The sequence below is a fragment of the Akebia trifoliata genome, chromosome 4, assembly GCF_017979445.1.
Source record: "Akebia trifoliata isolate Shusen 1 chromosome 4, ASM1797944v1, whole genome shotgun sequence".
In the NCBI taxonomy this organism is placed as follows: domain Eukaryota; kingdom Viridiplantae; phylum Streptophyta; class Magnoliopsida; order Ranunculales; family Lardizabalaceae; genus Akebia; species Akebia trifoliata.
In genome coordinates, this window is record NC_141378.1 from 16,777,124 (window position 1) to 16,795,716 (window position 18,593).

Here is an 18,593-nt window from a genome sequence, read left to right on the forward strand (position 1 = left end):
AGCCTCAACTTATTGATCATGAACCTAACCCAATCTTAGCTCGAGTATGAGCTATTAAACCCAAATCTAGCAAACACGAGCTTAAAACATGTTCTTCATCAAAACTAACGACCAAGGTAGAAGGATATTCATTAGGCATTTTCAAATGAAATGGATACCCAAGAAACATACATTGTTTTTTCATGCATCTCAATCATAGGTTTGATATTATGGCCCTGCTTGGTATCATCTAAATCATTTGTAAATGCAAAAAATTTTCACCGTAAATGATTTGCAGTACTTTTTAGATTGCAAATTATTTGCTGTAATTTACGAAAAGAGCTTCATGCAAATAATTTGCAATGCAAAAAAAAAAAAAAAATTCAGATTGTAACCAAGCATCTGTAAATTAGATTTCAATAAATCATTTGTATTTGTAAATGATTTACTTTGTACCAAACTGGCCTGCGTGTCAAATCACTTGCATGGCTAGAAAAATCCATAATTTTTCACACAATACATGCATGAGAACTTTGTCCCATCCCATCTAATGGTGGGACATTGGAAAGGTGGACTTGGAAGTCCAAACCGAACCTCCAATGACTCAACACAAACCCAACCCGACCGACAAAAGTACAAGCCTAACTTGAGCCCACACAGGTTCAGTCACCAACCCAATCCAGTCCAATCGGGTTTTATTAAGAACATGAGCATGTAAAATCTAAAAATTGATCCGTCAGGTAATCAAAATCAGATTCAGATCCTTTTTAAAACCCGAATCCTTGATCCAGACTCTAAGTTATCCGATTGGAATTCGGATCAAATCCGATCCGTTCCAAGAAATGGATCCCAACAAGACAAAGCAAGAGCATTGCACGTGAGATGCACGCGACCACCCTAATTTTCTACTATTCCTAGAATAACCCCTCTCATCTCTCTAAAAACTGGCGGGAATCCCTCTCTTATATTCTCCACAGTCTCTCCTTCACTTAACTCTTTCACTGAAAGAACTCCACAGTCCACCCCCTCTGTGTTCCCGCCAAAAACAAAACCATGAACAACGGCAGCAACAAGAAGCGAAACCCTCCTCCATCAACAACAACCCAACAACCACCAAAGCGATTCCAACAACCACCACAACCAACAACAACAATGGACGAAGAAGAGATGGACGAAGACGTGTTCTTGGAAGAAACCCTACTTCAAGAAGAAGAAGAAGCTATGATCCTCCAAGACGAGGAACAACGTCGTCAAACCCTAACTTCTCGTCTCTCCAAATGGAAACGACCCTCTCTCTCTCCTTCCCATCTCTCCCAATCTCACAACATCAGTAACCCTCTCAAATTTCCCCATTTTTACTAGGGTTTTTTATTTTTATTTTTAATTTGGGTTTTTTGTTTGTTCTGATTTTATCTTTTTTTTTTCTTCCAGTTTTCCAACAATTGGAGATTGATTATGTGATTGGCGACAGCCGTAAAGAATTACTGCCGAATTCTTCTGGTCCTGCAGCCATTCTTAGAATATTTGGTGTCACGAGGGAAGGTTTGGCCTTTTCTCAATTTGAACATTAGTTTCCGTTTCTGTGCGACAAAACACGATATGGGTTTAAGAAAATTGTTGTTTTTGGTATTGGTTAGGGCATAGTGTTTGCTGCAATGTTCATGGATTCTTGCCCTATTTCTACATAAATTGCCCTCCTGGAATGGGCCCCGATGATATTTCCCGTTTTCATCAAGTTCTAGAGGTAATTTTGTGTGTGTGTGTGTTCGTTTGGGTTGTGTGAAAGCTGAGGTGGCGGACCTGAAAAGCTCCACACACTTGGAGCGACAAGTTTCAGTCAGTGTGTGTGTGTGTGTGTGTGTGTGAGTGTGTGCGTTTTCATCAAGTTCTAGAGGTAATTTTGTGTGTATGAAGGCTGAGGTTCTGGACTGAAAAGCTCCATACACTTGGAGCGACAAGTTTCAGTCGGGGTGAGAGAGAGAGAGAGAGAGTTTGTGTGGGTTGTGTGAAAGCTGAGGTGGCGGACCGAAAAGCTCCACCCTTGGAGTGACAAGTTTCAGTGTGCATGTTGGTTGTGTGAAAACTGAGGTGCCAGACCCGAAAAGCTCCATACACTTGGAGTGAGTAGTGACAGGTTTCAGTGTGTGTGTGTGAGTGGGTGTGGGTGCGTGTGACAGCTGAGGTGGCAGACCCAAAAAGCTCCACACACTTTGAGTGACGAGTTTCAGTTCAATAGGGCGTCAATCCTTGAGGACCCTTTTGGGCCCTCCATTCCATTTGAATATATCTGGAGTGACACTCCAGAAAACCTGTTCCCTTAGATTTGAATAATTTGCGTTGTACTCATCGTATGCTTGGTGGTGGGTAATTGAAGGCAAGGATGAAGGAAGTGAACAGAAACAGTAGGGTTCCAAAAATCATCTTGGGGATTGAGATGGTACAGAAGAGAAGCATTATGTATTACCAGCAGCAGCAGTCCCACCCTTTCCTTAAGGTTGTCGTTGCATTGCCAACAATGGTCGCTGGCTGTCGAGGTAAAAAAAATTCAGGTTACCACAACTTAAGGGGTTATTTATTTTCTAATGGTCAGACATAGTTGACATCTGTAATACTTACTTGTAATGCAACAATTTGTTCTTGGATATCAACCTTGTCAAGCTTTTTGACATAAATATTGTATATTTTGCTTGATATATACTGCATTTTCAAATGGCATACTTAATGAGTTTTTGAAGTCAGGTTCCATAGATGTTATCACCAGTTTATTCTTAGTTTCTTGATCTTTTTAATTATTCGTGCTTTGTCAGGCATCCTTGAAAGAGGTATACAAATGGATGGTCTTGGTACAAAGAGCTTCATGACTTACGAAAGCAACGTTCTTTTTGCTCTTCGTTTCATGATTGATTGCAATATAGTTGGGGGCAATTGGATTGAAGTTCCTGCTGGGAAATACATGAAGGCAACAAAGATTATGTCTCATTGTCAACTAGAATTTGATTGCCTGTATCCTTGTGCATTGAATGGTTTTCTGTTTTTGTGTATAGCTAGATCCTTTAAAGTATTGTTCTTTTGGGCATATTTTTTCTTAACAAATATTCTTAGATATTCTGAATTAATCAGTCATGTTCCAGAGGGGGAATACTCGAAAATGGCTCCATTCCGCATATTGAGTTTTGACATAGAGTGTGCTGGTCGCAAAGGCCTTTTTCCTGAGCCAACACATGATCCTGTTATTCAGGTTGAAATCTTATTTTCTTCCAAGGAACTAGAAGTTTTTAGTTAACTATTATGCTCCAATGAGCTTCTCACATAGTGGTTTCATAGCGGTATTTTTTTTAGAGGGATTAGTCTTCAGACATGGGTTCACAACGAAGAGTATCCCTTGATTTTGCTTGACACTTCCTATTTTTCCAATCTTTTGTTTTGTTTTGCTTTTTGGCTATTATATCAGGTGGGGCTTCTCATCCTCCTACTTTCTCTCCATTGCTTTTTGCACCCATTAAAAACCAGTTTAGCTGTTAACTTAAAAAAAAAAATGTTTTGTTCTTTATGATAAACTTACATTTTTTTTCCTAGGTGGCCAATCTAGTCACTCTACAAGGAGAGGCTCAGCCATTTGTTCGCAACATCATGACCCTTAAGTCATGCTCTCCTATTGTTGGTGTTGATGTGATGTCATTTGACACAGAAAGAAAAGTTTTGCTTGCTTGGAGGGTATAATTTTTCTTTTAAATGATCATATTTTGCATTTTGCAATTGTGCTTGTGTATGTTCCAGTGGATGGCTACTACAATTTTCTGTAGACTTGGAATGTTTGGTTGGGTATGATTCATTGTCATTGAAAAGGAGTTTTTCACTTAATGGTCCATGTTACCCTATGCACTGTGAATCGTGTGAAGTTCCCAAAATAATGATAATATTGCTTAGAGAGGAGACACATGGGATAAGGAACAATAAAATTTAACTACCATATGGGATCTTTCTCCAAAGAAGGGATCAAAGCATGGATTTTTCACTCTGGAGGGGTAATTCCTCAAGCTTAATTGGGTTATGTTCAGCATTTAATTGGAGTCCTTGGGATGGTTGACTGTTTTTGTGTAAAATGACGTCATTTATTTCATCACTAGGCAAGAGATTGGATTTTTTTTTTTTTTTCATCTGATAAATAAAGTATATAAATTAGAAAACAAAGATATAAGAGAAAGACATGGTTGGGGCGTAAGGCTCTTGCATCAGCCTGAAAAAATATGAATAAAAAAAAGTGGCATCTTTCCATCTTAGGAAAAGACCATCATCTTTTTTTTTTTTCTAACTGGTAAAATGATGCAAATAAATTACAAATCTGTAGGTGAACACCAATGCTAATCTCATGTGTCAGGAAAACCCATTTCTTTTTTTCCTTCTATACATATTTTTAGTTTCACCTAGCACTGCTTAATGCAAGTATATTGCAGGATTTTATCCTAGAAGTGGACCCAGATATTATAATTGGATATAACATCTGCAAATTTGACTTGCCTTATCTCATTGAGGTATTTTTTTACTTGTTTTTTCTTTCTCATTTCTTTTTTATGTTTCATGCAGAAGCTAGGAATGCCCTGTTTGCAACTATGTTTTCCATTGATCTAATAAGAGGCTTTTTTGTAGAGAGCCGAGGTCTTGAAAATAGCAGAGTTTCCAATCCTGGGCCGCATCAGGAATAGCAGGGTACGTGTCAAGGATACAACCTTCTCCTCAAGGTAATTTTCTTCTTCATCATCCGATCTTTGGGCCTCCATTCTTTCTTCAGTTGGAATGTTCATTGACTTGCAGTTGATGATTCTCTAAGGAAGATTCATGGAATAATATTTGCTTAATTGATCTTGATTTTCTCATTAATTCCGTCACTTTCACCACCAAGTAGTTTAATCATGGTTAAAAGTTTGTCTGGGTTGATGCAATTTCAAATTGCCTTGATATTTGGGGAAAAAATGGTCTATCGAAATAGCAAAGGGGCTTTCTTGAGCTTATTTTCTCTTACATATTTTACTCAACTCGACGGAGTTCAAAATATAATATATTCCTTCCATGTAGTACACATGTCAATGTGATGCTTATGCAGATGCTACCTCCTTGGGAATCACTTTACGTATCTTCTGATTTCATTTATTATTGTGAGTTCATATTGATGATTGTGGCATTTGCAGACAGTATGGGATACGGGAGAGTAAAGAAGTCACAGTTGAAGGGAGAGTTCAATTTGATTTGCTACAGGTTCTGTGTGCTGATTTCTTTTGCTTAGGTTGTTCCATGGCTGGGCCAAGACATGTAATGCCATCTAGGTTTGAGCATGACCAACTTAATTGTTGTGTCTTGTTGGTGGCAGGTTATGCAAAGGGATTACAAGTTAAGTTCATATTCACTGAATTCTGTTTCAGCGCACTTTCTTGGGGAGCAGGTGAGGGTTTAGCTTCCCTTTCGACCTTCTGATATTATATTTAGAATTTCATTCATAAGTTCTTCTCTGTTAGTTATCAACATTTATATCTGTAATCAGCGAAGGGAAGAAAGAGACACTTAACCACAACATGTAATAAAAGATCATATTTTATTTGTACATAATTTGTAGTACCTACTGATTCATCTATCAAAATAAAAATAAAAATGAATTGTACTACTGCATGGACTTCTTGTCCTATGGTAAATCTTATATCTCGTGTTTCTTGGGTGTTAGCCCATGAAAGTGTTATTGCATGTTTTAAACTTTTATTGTCAATAACATTTATTTTGATGGCAGAAAGAAGATGTCCACCACTCGATAATATCTGATCTTCAGAATGGGAACTCGGAAACTAGGAGACGCCTTGCTGTTTATTGCTTGAAGGTGCATTACTGCTCTCAATTCCAATCTATTTTGAAATTACCCTTATTCAAATTTTGGTTAGCTTTAGTGATAAAATTGAAATCCTTTACTAGAAAATATTTGGTTACTTTTAACCTATGGATTTCTTTTGGCACCTTTAACCTTTGATGCTTATAGCAAGGAGTCTATGAATTGATATTTCCGCAATCTGTGACATGGATATAGATATGGGTATTGTAATCATTTCCTGAAATCTATGAAATGCATTCTTTCATGTATAATGTTATAAAGGATTCTAATGTAATGCGAAGTTGCGAACATTATGATTCTTGTTGTCTTGAAATGTTTGGGCCGAAACATCCGGGTACAAACTGGAACATAACAAAACCAAATTAGAAATCAGAAAGAAAGGAGAAGTTAGAAAGAATGATTATTTGTAGGCAAAATGACCTAAATGTCCTTGTCTTCAACCTCTTGCTAAAAATCTCTGATGATTTTTCTCCTTAAAACCCATCATATGCAACCTCTAGGACAAAAGTTTTACCCTCATCTTTAACCTCGAGATTCTATCTCTTTATATCTTCAAACCTTAAGAACATGATAGCATTTTAGGAGAAAATGATGGATTTATAGATCCACATCAGCATGAGAAATTGTGATCTATTTGACAAAAGTAGTTGTAAACATGTTTTTTTGTGAATATTTTAGAAATGTTTTGTTCCATTTTGGCGAATGTTTCAGTATTTCCCTTGACCAAAACATTTCTCCTAAACGAAATTTTAATGGAATGCTGAAATGGGATTCTTTACATCTAATTGCTTTCTGTACTCATTGAAAGGAGATAGTGTTTTTTGTTTGAGTGCGTCAGTTGCAGATTTCTTAACACACCAAATGTTTTTACTTATGTGAGTTTCAGGATGCTTATCTTCCACAAAGGCTTTTGGAAAAATTGATGTTCATTTACAATTATGTGGAGATGGCTCGGGTCACAGGTGTCCCAATCTCTTTTCTTCTTTCAAGGGGACAGAGCATTAAGGTAACTTTGTTGAGATTCTTAAAATTCCTTTTTTTTTGCTAGGCAAGCATGACTAGGGTCAGTAATTAGTGGGTGAAGGTGGGTTTTGAACTCGGGTCATGGTATCAACACTAGCAGACTTTAACCAACTTAAGACTTGTTGAACTTCTGGAAAGTAATTGTTGTTTTCAGGTTCTTTCTCAACTCCTTAGGAAGGCAAAGCAGAAGAACCTTGTTATTCCAACTGTCAGAAAGCAGGGATCTGGAGATGCAACCTTTGAGGGCGCAACTGTAAGTTTATGTTTTCTGTATAATTTTTTTTTCCTAATTCTGTAGTTGTTTTACAGTGGAGCACTGTGGACGTTAATTTACCCATAATACATTTGACTCTCTCCCCAAATATAATCAAAGATTAAATTCCGCTCAAGTATTAGTCAGTGGTTTTCCTTTTATGAATCCCCTACCAATAAAAGGGAAAAAATAATTTGGTAAGCTACTTGTAAAAATGTGATAAAACTAACTAACAATGAGCACTAGCATGTGTGCCCCAGGCTTAAGTCAATTAATAAATTATTTTGTCATATGGTTTGAATAAAACAATTGTAGCAAAATGCAACATTTCACCGAGGCATATAGAGATTGACATAATTAAGGACTTGCGTGGAAAAGCTGTAGCCATTATGAGAAAGTTGGTCGTGAGATAACAGAATTCTATTACAGTTGGTTTGCATAAATGCTTGGCCTTAATCCTGTAACCTTGGTACTAGTTATGGACAAAAATTGCCCATACTCAAGGGTAAGTCCTTTGCTTATTGTATTTGCAAATGACTTTAAAATAGACCATTGGAGAGTATATGCAATGCAGCTTTAGTTGGGACTCACAAAGATATAGGGGATCAGTTAAGATCAATGAATGAGTAATGTCATCTTCATATTTAGGTTTGATTATCCCTAAAGAGGAGATATTGATGATGATACAGCCCATCCAAATTTGGTTTTACTCGTGTTTCTCGCAGAATTAGTGATGGTTGGCTAAAATGGAGATGTGTTTCCAAAGTGTTTGTGACTGACACGTACTACAAATAGGATATTTTCTCTTCTTTCAGTTTACCCAACAAATGGCAAAAGGAGTAAGACTCCATAAAATCATCTTAGAAGCAAAGCAAGAAAACCCAAGAAAAAACCAACTCTCGAATAGGTAACGTAGTGACTTTGGAAAGCAGCCTGAGATGTCAAAAGGGAGAAGGAATTGAGACCACAACTCATGATCCATCTTATATTGAATAAGAAGATGGTGAACATTCTCTCCATCCCCATTACACATACAAAAGAAATTTTGGGAAGAAAAGGAATTAGTTATGATTTGGGTAACCAAAAGGGCGTGTTGGTTTCAAATTGGGAAACCTATGGTTATATTAGTAAGGATGGTAATCATTCTCAGACGTAGTGAAAAGTTTCTCAACTCTCATCCCTGGACTTATGCATAGCTGAACGATGTAAATCTTGTGTTTTCTTGGTTCTTGATGTTTCTTGTTTATTTCCTCATATACATCGATAGCTCTAAGGATCCACACTCACAATAGGTAAAGATTTCTTCAGAGATTTTGCATAAATGATTGGGAATTACTTCATAAGGCATGATTAGTTACACCAATGATCTTCCTAGAATTGAATGGAAGAACCCACCTGCACATCTTCAAGACAATTCGCCTCAGAGCTTCCACAACAATAGTAAAGATGAAGGAGGACAATGAGTCGCCTTGCCTGAGCCCTCTTGAACTTCTGAAGAAACCAGTCAGGGTCTGTTTCACAAGTATGGAAAAAGACGAAGAAAACACTTCATAACCCAATTCATCCATTTTGGAGTATAGCCCATACGACCTAGTATATTTTCTTAAAAAATTCCAATTGACATGGTCATATGCTTTTCAAGATCAATCTTGCAAGCCCACAAACATCTTGGAGTCAGCCCATTCAATAGAAATCAACGCATCATCCAAATCTATGTACCCTTGACAAATGCACTTTAGGAAAGCATGTATATACAACAGTTTTTTATGTTAAAAGTGTTGTAGTGAAATTGTGAGGAAGGATTTAATGGTGGTTATCTATGATTTCTTCAATGAAGGGGGCTATCTATTCTTTTTGAGGTCTTGACCATAGTAACGAAAAATGTTTTTTTTAAAAAAAAAAAAAATCCGTTTTAAAACGTGAATTGTATCTCTGAAGATTAAAAAAAATGGGACTTTTTCAAAAAGTCATGTTTAAAAAAAAAATTTTAACTACTTTTTTCAAAAAAAAACTTAGCACTTTTTATTTTTATTTTAATATATTTATGTGGGATTTGATACCTAATAAAATTTGTTGATTCATAAATGTAGAAATATGGGACTTGATAATAATATCTTGATGTTACGATTTTTCATTTATTTTCAATCGTTTATTATTTTGAATAAAAACATGTTGATCAGTAAACTTTTTTTGGTATCATAACATGTATAATTGTGTTTGAGAACATGTTATATTGGAAATATAGTATAAATTAAAATAGTTATCTTATGTATTATTATATATATACATTTTTCATAAATTTTAAAATATTTTATGTTTCATCGTATTTTTCCCGTTTTTTACGTTTTTTCTGAAGTTTTCCCTTGCTGTTTTAAACCCGTACTCCGACTTTGTCATGACCTTGACCAGGAGAAGTTGGGGAACTCCTTGTCATCGCTCACGCTTGATATAGTCTAGAACGCCTCATCGTCTTCAAAAGGTCATTCGAGCCAACTACACGGAATTAGGGATGTTTAATCAGAACTCCAAATGATCAAGTGTAGGACAGCGTTGGAAAGTCTCTGATTACAACTTCCTATAAAAAACCTCTGCTCCCCTCCTGGTGCTCTCTTTATCCTCCAACCACTCTGCATTAGCCTTTGGATTGGAAAAAAAGTTCATACACTCTGTTCACTAGTTCAGTTACATGAAAAATAAAAATAAAAGAAGAAACATTAAGGTTATTTCTTATATTTGTCTTGGATGTGTTCTCTCTTCTTCACCCATACTTGAAATTGAAACAGCCATAAATTTGTCAGAAATCCTTCTAGTAAAACATCGAAGATGGCAAAAGCCCGACACATATATATTCATTTGACATGCATTTTACATATTGCAGGTTTTGGAGGCCAGGACAGGGTTCTATGAAAAGCCCATTGCGACATTGGATTTTGCTTCTTTGTATCCATCCATCATGATGGCATATAATCTATGTTACTGTACTCTGGTGAAACATTCTTCTTTCAATCATCAATAATGCTCACTTTCAAAATTCCACATTCTGAAGACCTAGAAATAAATTTTATCATACGAGCTTGACAGTCGAGCTCGAAGTTTCTGAAGCTCTTTGATAAATGTTGTTTGTTACTTGTTTTGAAGGTAACTCCTGATGATATTCGCAAACTCAACCTTCCACCAGAATGTGTCAACAAAACTCCATCTGGTGAAACATTTGTCAAATCAAATCTTCAGAAGGTTAAATTCTGTTAGTGATGTACTTTCCAATATTAACAAGGGTCAACTACTAGATGAAGTTCAATATTTTGCTTTGCAATGGGTGTTGCCAGGGCATACTTCCAGAAATTCTTGAAGAATTATTGGCTGCTCGTAAAAGAGCAAAAGCAGATCTGAAGGTGATTTTTCTATTTTTGTTCTCTTCAGTGTTTTTTCTAGGGAATGCTATTAGTTTGGAAAATAGCTCTACTGCTTTATGATTTATTTAGCTCCAATCTTTGGGATGAGGCCTTGTTGTTGTATGGTTCATTTAGAGAGCTGCTATTGGCACCCCAACTTTTACTTATTACACCCCAATTAAAATGACAAAAAAAATCAATGGTTTAGAATAAGTAAAAGTTGGGGTGCCCATAGAAACTCTCTCTGTTTTAATTTTTTAAGATTTCTATTTGTTAGATTTAGGATTTTTTATGGGCCTAATCCTAATAGTATACAAATGTTGAAGTTGTTTCAGTGTGTTATACTGCTTTGTAATGTTGAAATAATAACTTGAACCAAATTTTTGTAACGTTTGAATGGTGTGATTTAATCTTTAGTCAGGGTGTGATAAATAATTTAAGGAATTGGGGTGTAATAAGTAAAATTTGGGGTGCCAGTAGCAGCTCCCTTCATTTATTATCACCTTGCTTTTGTTTTTCTGTTTTCTGTTATTTTTTTTTTTTTGGAAAAGTATAATATATTGAACAAAAGGAGAGCAACAAAGAGAGAGGCCGAGAGAGCCTCAAGAACAAACAAGAAACAAAAAGCAACAAATCAAAGAAAAAAACATCACTGATCACATAAAGAGTCCCATCTAAAAACAAAATCATCGAATGTGGTCCCCGCGAACTCTATATTCTGCTTTGACCAAACGTATAATAGACCCAAAATATCCAAGAATCTTGCAAGAGAGGTACTGCTCTTATTATCGAACACTCTGTTGTTCCTTTCGTTCCAGACTCCCCAAGCAAATTCTGTTTTCTGTTGTAATCATTAGTTAAGAGATTAATTTGTTCATGTAATTTGTAGTTTGGCTAATGATAAGATTATTTGGTTTTAGGAAGCGAAGGATCCCTTGGAGAAGGCTGTGCTGGATGGTCGCCAGCTGGCACTAAAGGTGGTGTAGCTTACCACCAAGTTCTAATATTTTCCTCTTTTCATGCTAGTGAAATATGGGACAAGACTGAGTTCTTCTCCATGTTATCTTCCAATATATTAAGTTTCATCCAATTGTGTCAACTTTCAGATAAGCGCAAACTCCGTATATGGGTTTACTGGAGCTACTGTTGGCCAATTACCTTGTTTAGAAATATCTTCTAGTGTGACAAGCTATGGTAAATAAATGTTTACTGATTTGCACTTCATCTAACCATTGATTATTGTATATGTTTTCATTGGCTGAGCTAAAACATTTGAAAAATGTTCCTTGAGTTTCTGCATGGTCTTAAAGTTGGGTGCTTTACATGTCAAGGTCGGCAGATGATTGAACACACAAAGAAGCTTGTGGAAGGGAAATTCACTACACTTGGTGGCTATGAATATAATGCCGAGGTACATTATCCTAATTTGAATTGAAAAGCAGCTACATTTTTTCTGGCCATTTCCAGGTGTTTGTCCCTCAAAATTCTGCAAAAAATACCATAAAAATATTTTCATTTTCACGAGGACTAAAATGAAACATTTCTAGAATATGTTCATTTATGTGAAATGGTTTTATAATTTTTGAATCTACACGTTGGACTTCATTTATGTTAATTGCTGAAAACTATATGTAATGGGTTCCCTGCTACATGTCTTATTTATTACTAATTTACTTACATTTATACATCATCCTCAATTATTTGTTAGTTTTATGTAGCTTGATTTTTAATTAACTATAAATAATTTAAAATGAGAAAAAATAGGATTTGCATTGATCATAGATCCCTTTGGTATGACCCACTCAGGTTATAAGCTAGCTGTTTTTTCGTACTAAAATCACTTGGGTTTGAATGTTTAAATGTGTTTAAGTCTTAGTTTCAAATGCTTGCATCAGATGTAGGCGAAACTGTTGTTGACCGTAATCTATAGTATGATGGTTACTAGTGTTGTTTTATGCTTACTTTATCATTTAATAAGAATTTCAATGCATATCCCATTGTTTTCCCGTGACTTTCAAAAATTATACAGTATCTCCCAACCCATCATTATATCTCCACAAAATATTTCCATTTCCGAGTTAACTTAAATCAACTTTAAAACCCTGTTTTGTATGTTGCCCAAGAATCCAAGTAGCTTGATGGTTTCGGTAGCAGTCAAGTCAGTTGTCTGAATTATTCATTCTTCATTTACAACTAATTACGTTTTGGTTTTTCAGGTTGTCTATGGGGACACTGATTCAGTAATGGTGCAATTTGGCGTGCCTACTGTAGACGCTGCTATGCAATTGGGGAGAGAAGCAGCTGAGTACATTAGTGGCACTTTCATTAAGGTACGCCAAAGACTTTGAGGTTCAGCTCTAATATTTTTTTTTTGTGGAACTTGTTTTTAAATTATGAGTTGTGATTTTCTGACACCCCCTCTGACATAAGGACCCAGACATGGCATGGGTTAGAACCATAGATTTTCCCCTCGGGATACACAACTGTACATCCCCATAAATATGTGTAGTTGCGTATCCTGGGGAAAAGAATCTATGGTTCTAGCACATGCCATGTCAGGGGTGTATGGCATGTGTCAGAGGGGGGCGTCAGAAAATCATTATTCTTAAATTCTTTATCTTTATGTTTTATTTTGTTCACTTGACAATAGAAGAATTCTTGCTTGTCTTGTGTAGCCCATCAAACTAGAGTTTGAGAAGGTTTATTATCCATATCTATTGATTAACAAGAAGAGATATGCTGGACTATTTTGGACCAATCCTGATAAATATGACAAAATGGACACCAAAGGTGAAGTTCACTTCTTCTCTACCCTTTGGACTTCTCCATTTTATGCCAACTATGTTTTTAATTTCAGCTTTTATGTGCTTGGCAGGCATTGAAACAGTTCGTAGGGACAACTGTCTACTTGTGAAAAACCTGGTTACTGAATGCCTTCACAAAATTCTAATTGACCGAGATATTCCTGGTGCTGTTCAATATGTCAAGAACACCATTTCAGATCTTCTTATGAACCGTATGGATTTGTCACTTTTGGTTATAACAAAGGTGAGAAAATAATAATTTGCTAGGTCAAATGGGGTGCTCTTCCTTTCCTCGTGGTGCTCTACAAGTTACTAATATGCTGGTTACAATTCCCTGCCATTAGAGTAACTCCAACTGCTCTCTAAATCTCTAAATTTAGAGATAGAGACATTCGAACCTAACTCCGAACGGTCTCTAATATAGAGACAGCCCCTCTAAATCACTGTTCACGGCTCCAAATTTAGCGACACTGGGAAATTTAGAGGTCATCTCTAAATCACTATTCATCTGTTAAATACCCATTTTGTCCCCACTTTTTTTTTATATTACAAAAATGCCATTTTTGGCTTCCATCTTTTCATAAATATGTTATATATATAATTTTTGGCCCCTAATTATTTTCAATTCTTTTCATTAAATATTCTAAAAAAAATATGTTTTAAAAATCAGATCAAATAAACTGTTTGACCAAGTTCAACGGTTGACTTTTTTTTAATATTTTAATTGGGCCATCCGTAACAAGTAAAGTTGGGGTGCCAATAGCCTCTCTCTCTCTAAGTATATAAACAGTGATTTAGAGAATGAATAGTGTTTTAGAGGAGGGACTGGTTGGAGTTCAAATTGGTTCGGAGGAGAGCGTCGTCTCTACATTTTAGAGAAGATACCAATTTGGAGCAAAATTTTAGAGATGTGGGTTGGAGTTGCTCTTATGGAACTTGTACTAATTTCTTTCATTCGACAGGGCCTGACAAAAACTGGAGATGATTATGCTGTAAAGGTGGCTCATGTTGAGCTTGCTGAACGCATGCGCAGGGTGGGTTCAACTTTTGCTTAATAACATTTTACTATTGAAAGCTTGTATTCACCTGAGAAATTTTCTATTGATACAAGATTTGACATGAATATGAGGCATCATCTGGTTTGGTTTATTTTCCACATTTGATGGTTGCATATTGGTATGACATGATCCAAAATATGTACCAAAGATACTTATATATAAATGTACGGATGGTGGGATACAATATTTTTTCTTCTTCTTTTTGATCAATAAGGTGGCATATGAATTATGCCATGGTGATGCCAAATCTTAGTGACCCGGGAGTTTTGTGGTGCTTGGTCGATTCATTCCAAAAAATGAATTATTTCAGGATCTGAAAGAGATTGAGGGGCAAGATGTTTTTCCGTTCTTATTGTGGTCCAAATGTTATTTCTTTTCATATGGTCAATCATGCCATTCTTGTCTTTGTTCTTGATCTAGATGCATTATTTGATGGCCTAGCTTTATACTTGTGTGATGGTTTTGATGAATAGCGAGATGCTGCTACTGCACCCAATGTTGGGGATCGTGTACCATATGTAATTGTGAAAGCTGCAAAAGGTGCAAAGGTAATGGGCTATAGGTCATTATGCTTAGCGTCTTTTACTGTTGGTTGGTGGGTCAAATTGACTGGTTGATGACAAACAGGCTTATGAAAGGTCAGAGGATCCCATCTATGTGCTAGAGAATAACATACCAATAGATTCTCAATACTACCTTGAAAATCAAATTAGCAAGGTTAGTTCATTACATTTTCTTTTTCTTTCTCTTTCTTCTTTTTTAAAGATTTGTTTTATGTTTAATGTCAGCACTTTGGGTTTTAGAAGTATTGATGCAGTAGCAGTAACATTGTTTATTTTGAAGTTGTTTTAAGAGAAAAATGATTCCTACAAGAGGCCTGGTGTATTTTATCTTTACACACAATACTTAAGTAATGGCATAGCTTATTTATTATTATTTATCTATTACTAATTGAATCTTAGAATGATAAGAAACTTCTTTCCGTAAGAGTAATATAAAATTTATTTAAAAGCTAAAGAGGTAGAAAAATAGCTATATCACTTTTCCAAACATCATGTTAGTCACAAAAGATTAAGTTTTTGAGGGTATTATACCTAAATATCAACAATAATTTTATATCTAAATAAAAATTGTTTTTGAATGGATATCGTAAAGAAGATCTCGGTGACAGCCTTCTAGCTGTACCATTTTTATCGCAAGCCAACTTAAGTTGTTTAAAGAGTTCATGGCTATTTTTGACGATTTCATCTTCAGATGGGATAACATTATTCATGTTTAAAAAAAAAAAAAACTTTATTATAACATTTGGCAGATGCGTCTACTTTTGATTTTCAGGCTCTTCCAAGGATTGATGTTAAACACCTTGTATCTGTGTCATTATTACTTATTATCGTCTTAAAATTTTATTCTTTCTTTTACTTGACTGTTCAATTGGAATCCGTTTGCAGCCACTTTTGAGAATATTTGAACCCATTCTAAAGAATGCAAGCAAGGAACTTCTCCATGGAAGTCACACCAGAGCTGTTTCCATTTCAACACCTTCAAATAGCGGCATAATGAAGTTTGCTAAAAAGCAGCTCAGTTGCATCGGCTGCAAGGCTCTAATAAGGTATTTTATTTTTCTGTGCAAGAAACAAAATTTTGAATTTATCTGGTAAATCAAATACTCACCGATTGGGGTTTTGTTCTCATGGGTAAGGGTCTAGGGTTACGGCATCATTCTATACACAAACAAAAGCCCATGTCTCTCTGAGACCTATACTTGGCCTATTGATTTTGTAAGGCCCACAAGTGGAACTGTGCCCGCATTGCAATCACACCCCAATTAATGATTAAAACACTCTTTAAACATTGCAAAGTTTTGGCTCAAATTATAATCTCAACATTTCAAAACATTAGAACACTGGTTCAAACAATTTCAGTAGTTGTGTCAAATTATGATAGGCTCATAAAATCTTAAACCCAAAAAAATGAGAGAGCTTCTATTGGCACCCCAACTTTTACTTATTCTCAACCATTCATTTATTTTTAATTGGGGTGTAATAACTAAAAGTTGGGGTGCCGATAGCAGCTCTCCAATTTTGTTCCTAGTTCAGTTTTTTCACAAGGCAAAGATCTCTGGCATTCCATGGTCATACATGTTTTTGTGCATTCGTGCATGTGAGATGGTTAGATTGCTCATATTTTTCTTATAAGGATATTGATGATCAATGTTGGGTTCGGAACAGTAATGCAGAACAAACTCTCTGCACACACTGCAAGGGAAGAGAAGCTGAGCTCTACTGCAAAACAGTAGCTAATGGTATGCACTCACAATTTTTATTTTTTATTTTGCCTTTTATAATTATGAAAAACATTCTGTGGGTAAAAAACATCCCAGTATGATGAAGTTGAAAATCTGCTTTTAGCGCTTAAAGAAAACATTTCTGGGATTTTGCATGGTACACCAGTGGCTGAGTTAGAGATACTTTTTGGGAAGCTATGGACACAATGCCAGGAATGTCAAGGATCACTTCACCAAGACGTTCTCTGTACAAGGTTTTCTTCATCATTCTAGCTCTCCATAACATGTTTCCTGCTCTGTAGTCAAGGCGAGCGCCTTAGTGCGCCTCAAGGTGGGGTGCACCGAAGATGCCTTAATACATGGGAGGCGAGGCTGTGTAGAATTGAGGCGCACCAAGGCGTATGCCTTAGTCAACACGCAAGGCACACCAGACACACGCCTTATTAAGACATAAATAAAAACACGAAATAAAATAAATGTATTTTTTGTTATATAAGACAACAATTAAGATTCGATTCACATCTTTACATACAAAAATAAAAAGATTTATTTGGAAAGTATAAATTTTTACCATTAAAAGTATTGCATTTTATATTTTGTCATTTTATTAGCCTAAAAACTCTAAACCCTTGTCATGGTTCAAAATATCGGAATGTATCGACTGATACCTATCGGTGTCGGCCAAGAATGATAAGAAACAATAATCCGAAACATGAATGTTTCAAGAAGGTATCAGTCAATACAGTATCGCTTTTTTTCACTGAGAGAAACATTCCTCCAATATGACATTTTAAACCTTGACCCTAGTTGTTGGCCTACTTATAATTTTTATTATTTTATTATTTTATTCTTGTTCTTCCTCTCTGATTTTCTTTTTTGTTGCTTTTGCTGATTGTTATTTTTCTTCTTGATAGAGTTGATATTTTAACTTGTTTATAAAACTCATATTTATACATAATATAATTATAATATATCACTACCTGGCGCCTCAGGCACCAAGAGGCCTTTGCGCCTTTTGCCCTTAACTACACTAGTTTCATGTGTCTGGAGCCATATAACGATACTATATGTCTTTGTTTCATAGTCGGGATTGTCCAATATTTTATCGAAGAAAGAAGGCACAAAAGGACATGGCTGAAGCTAAGCAGCAGTTGGATCGATGGCAATTTTGAGATAATTCTGAGGTCGTATATTTTTTGCTTCTATTTCAATGATTCTCTTTAGTTCCATCCCTTTCTGTTCCAACCTTGATTCTTTCAGGTATACATAATGTAGCCGGCGATATTATGGGACATTGTTCCATGTTTGAGTTAATTCCACTTGTGTGATTGCATCACGGCTATCTTCAGTGTTGGGTTCATTTAGTGTGATGCGAAAGGAGAATGAAGTAATGCTTTTATGGGGCCCGTCACAACTCAGGAGAATCCTTGTTTATTTCCGAGGTATACTCAAGCTTGGCAAGTTTGGGATGGTCCCCGTTACGAGTTTAATGTTGAAATCAAAGAAGCCATCACAGTTGAAATTGGCCAGATTTTGTATGATTATTTATGTACCAAAGATCCCCAAGCCTTTCGGGTAAGGCTTCAATGATGATGCCAGCTTATGTATCAAAAATATGTATTGAACAAGTAATATTTAAGAAGAGGTTGGCAGCAATTTATGTATCAATTGCACAAAACTTCATACTGGTTTTGTCAAACTCTGTTTCTCCAAACATGATTCTTACGATCCTAAATTGGCATTGCTTTAGATAGTTTGAGCTGGCTTTGGAATACATTATTGAGGTTTGTCCAATGAGGCTTGCAAATTATAGCCATGCCATTTATGTGTCTGGTTGAATAAAGTGGACATACCAAAGCCCCTAGTGTGTCATCCATGTGTTTGGATAGAGCATGGTTTTAAACCTTGTTTTCGTGTCTCATCCATGC

General features: G+C 35.9%; 1 protein-coding gene across 2 annotated transcripts; it reads left to right on the forward strand.

Moving 5' to 3' along the window:
* Positions 1-935: 935 nt before the first annotated feature.
* Positions 936-18,364, forward strand: LOC147404196 (DNA polymerase delta subunit 1). Of its 2 annotated transcripts, XM_086440053.1 has the most exons (31): positions 937-1,309; positions 1,411-1,521; positions 1,617-1,723; positions 2,354-2,513; positions 2,787-2,982; positions 3,082-3,217; positions 3,556-3,693; positions 4,434-4,511; positions 4,627-4,718; positions 5,166-5,232; positions 5,345-5,416; positions 5,756-5,842; positions 6,738-6,857; positions 7,029-7,127; positions 10,006-10,113; positions 10,266-10,361; positions 10,454-10,519; positions 11,440-11,496; positions 11,626-11,713; positions 11,851-11,930; positions 12,736-12,849; positions 13,195-13,309; positions 13,395-13,567; positions 14,286-14,357; positions 14,855-14,929; positions 15,009-15,098; positions 15,830-15,990; positions 16,610-16,683; positions 16,832-16,919; positions 17,750-17,849; positions 17,926-18,364. In XM_086440053.1, the coding sequence occupies exons 1-30, from the start codon at positions 1,033-1,035 to the stop codon at positions 17,835-17,837; spliced, it is 3,285 nt and encodes a 1,094-aa protein (XP_086296179.1). In that variant the 5' UTR covers positions 937-1,032; the 3' UTR covers positions 17,838-17,849; positions 17,926-18,364. The 2 variants fall into 2 exon arrangements, with proteins under 2 accessions (XP_086296180.1, XP_086296179.1); XM_086440054.1 differs by lacking the exon at positions 3,556-3,693 and having other exon boundaries at positions 936-1,309.
* The last annotated feature ends 229 nt before the right edge of the window (positions 18,365-18,593 follow it).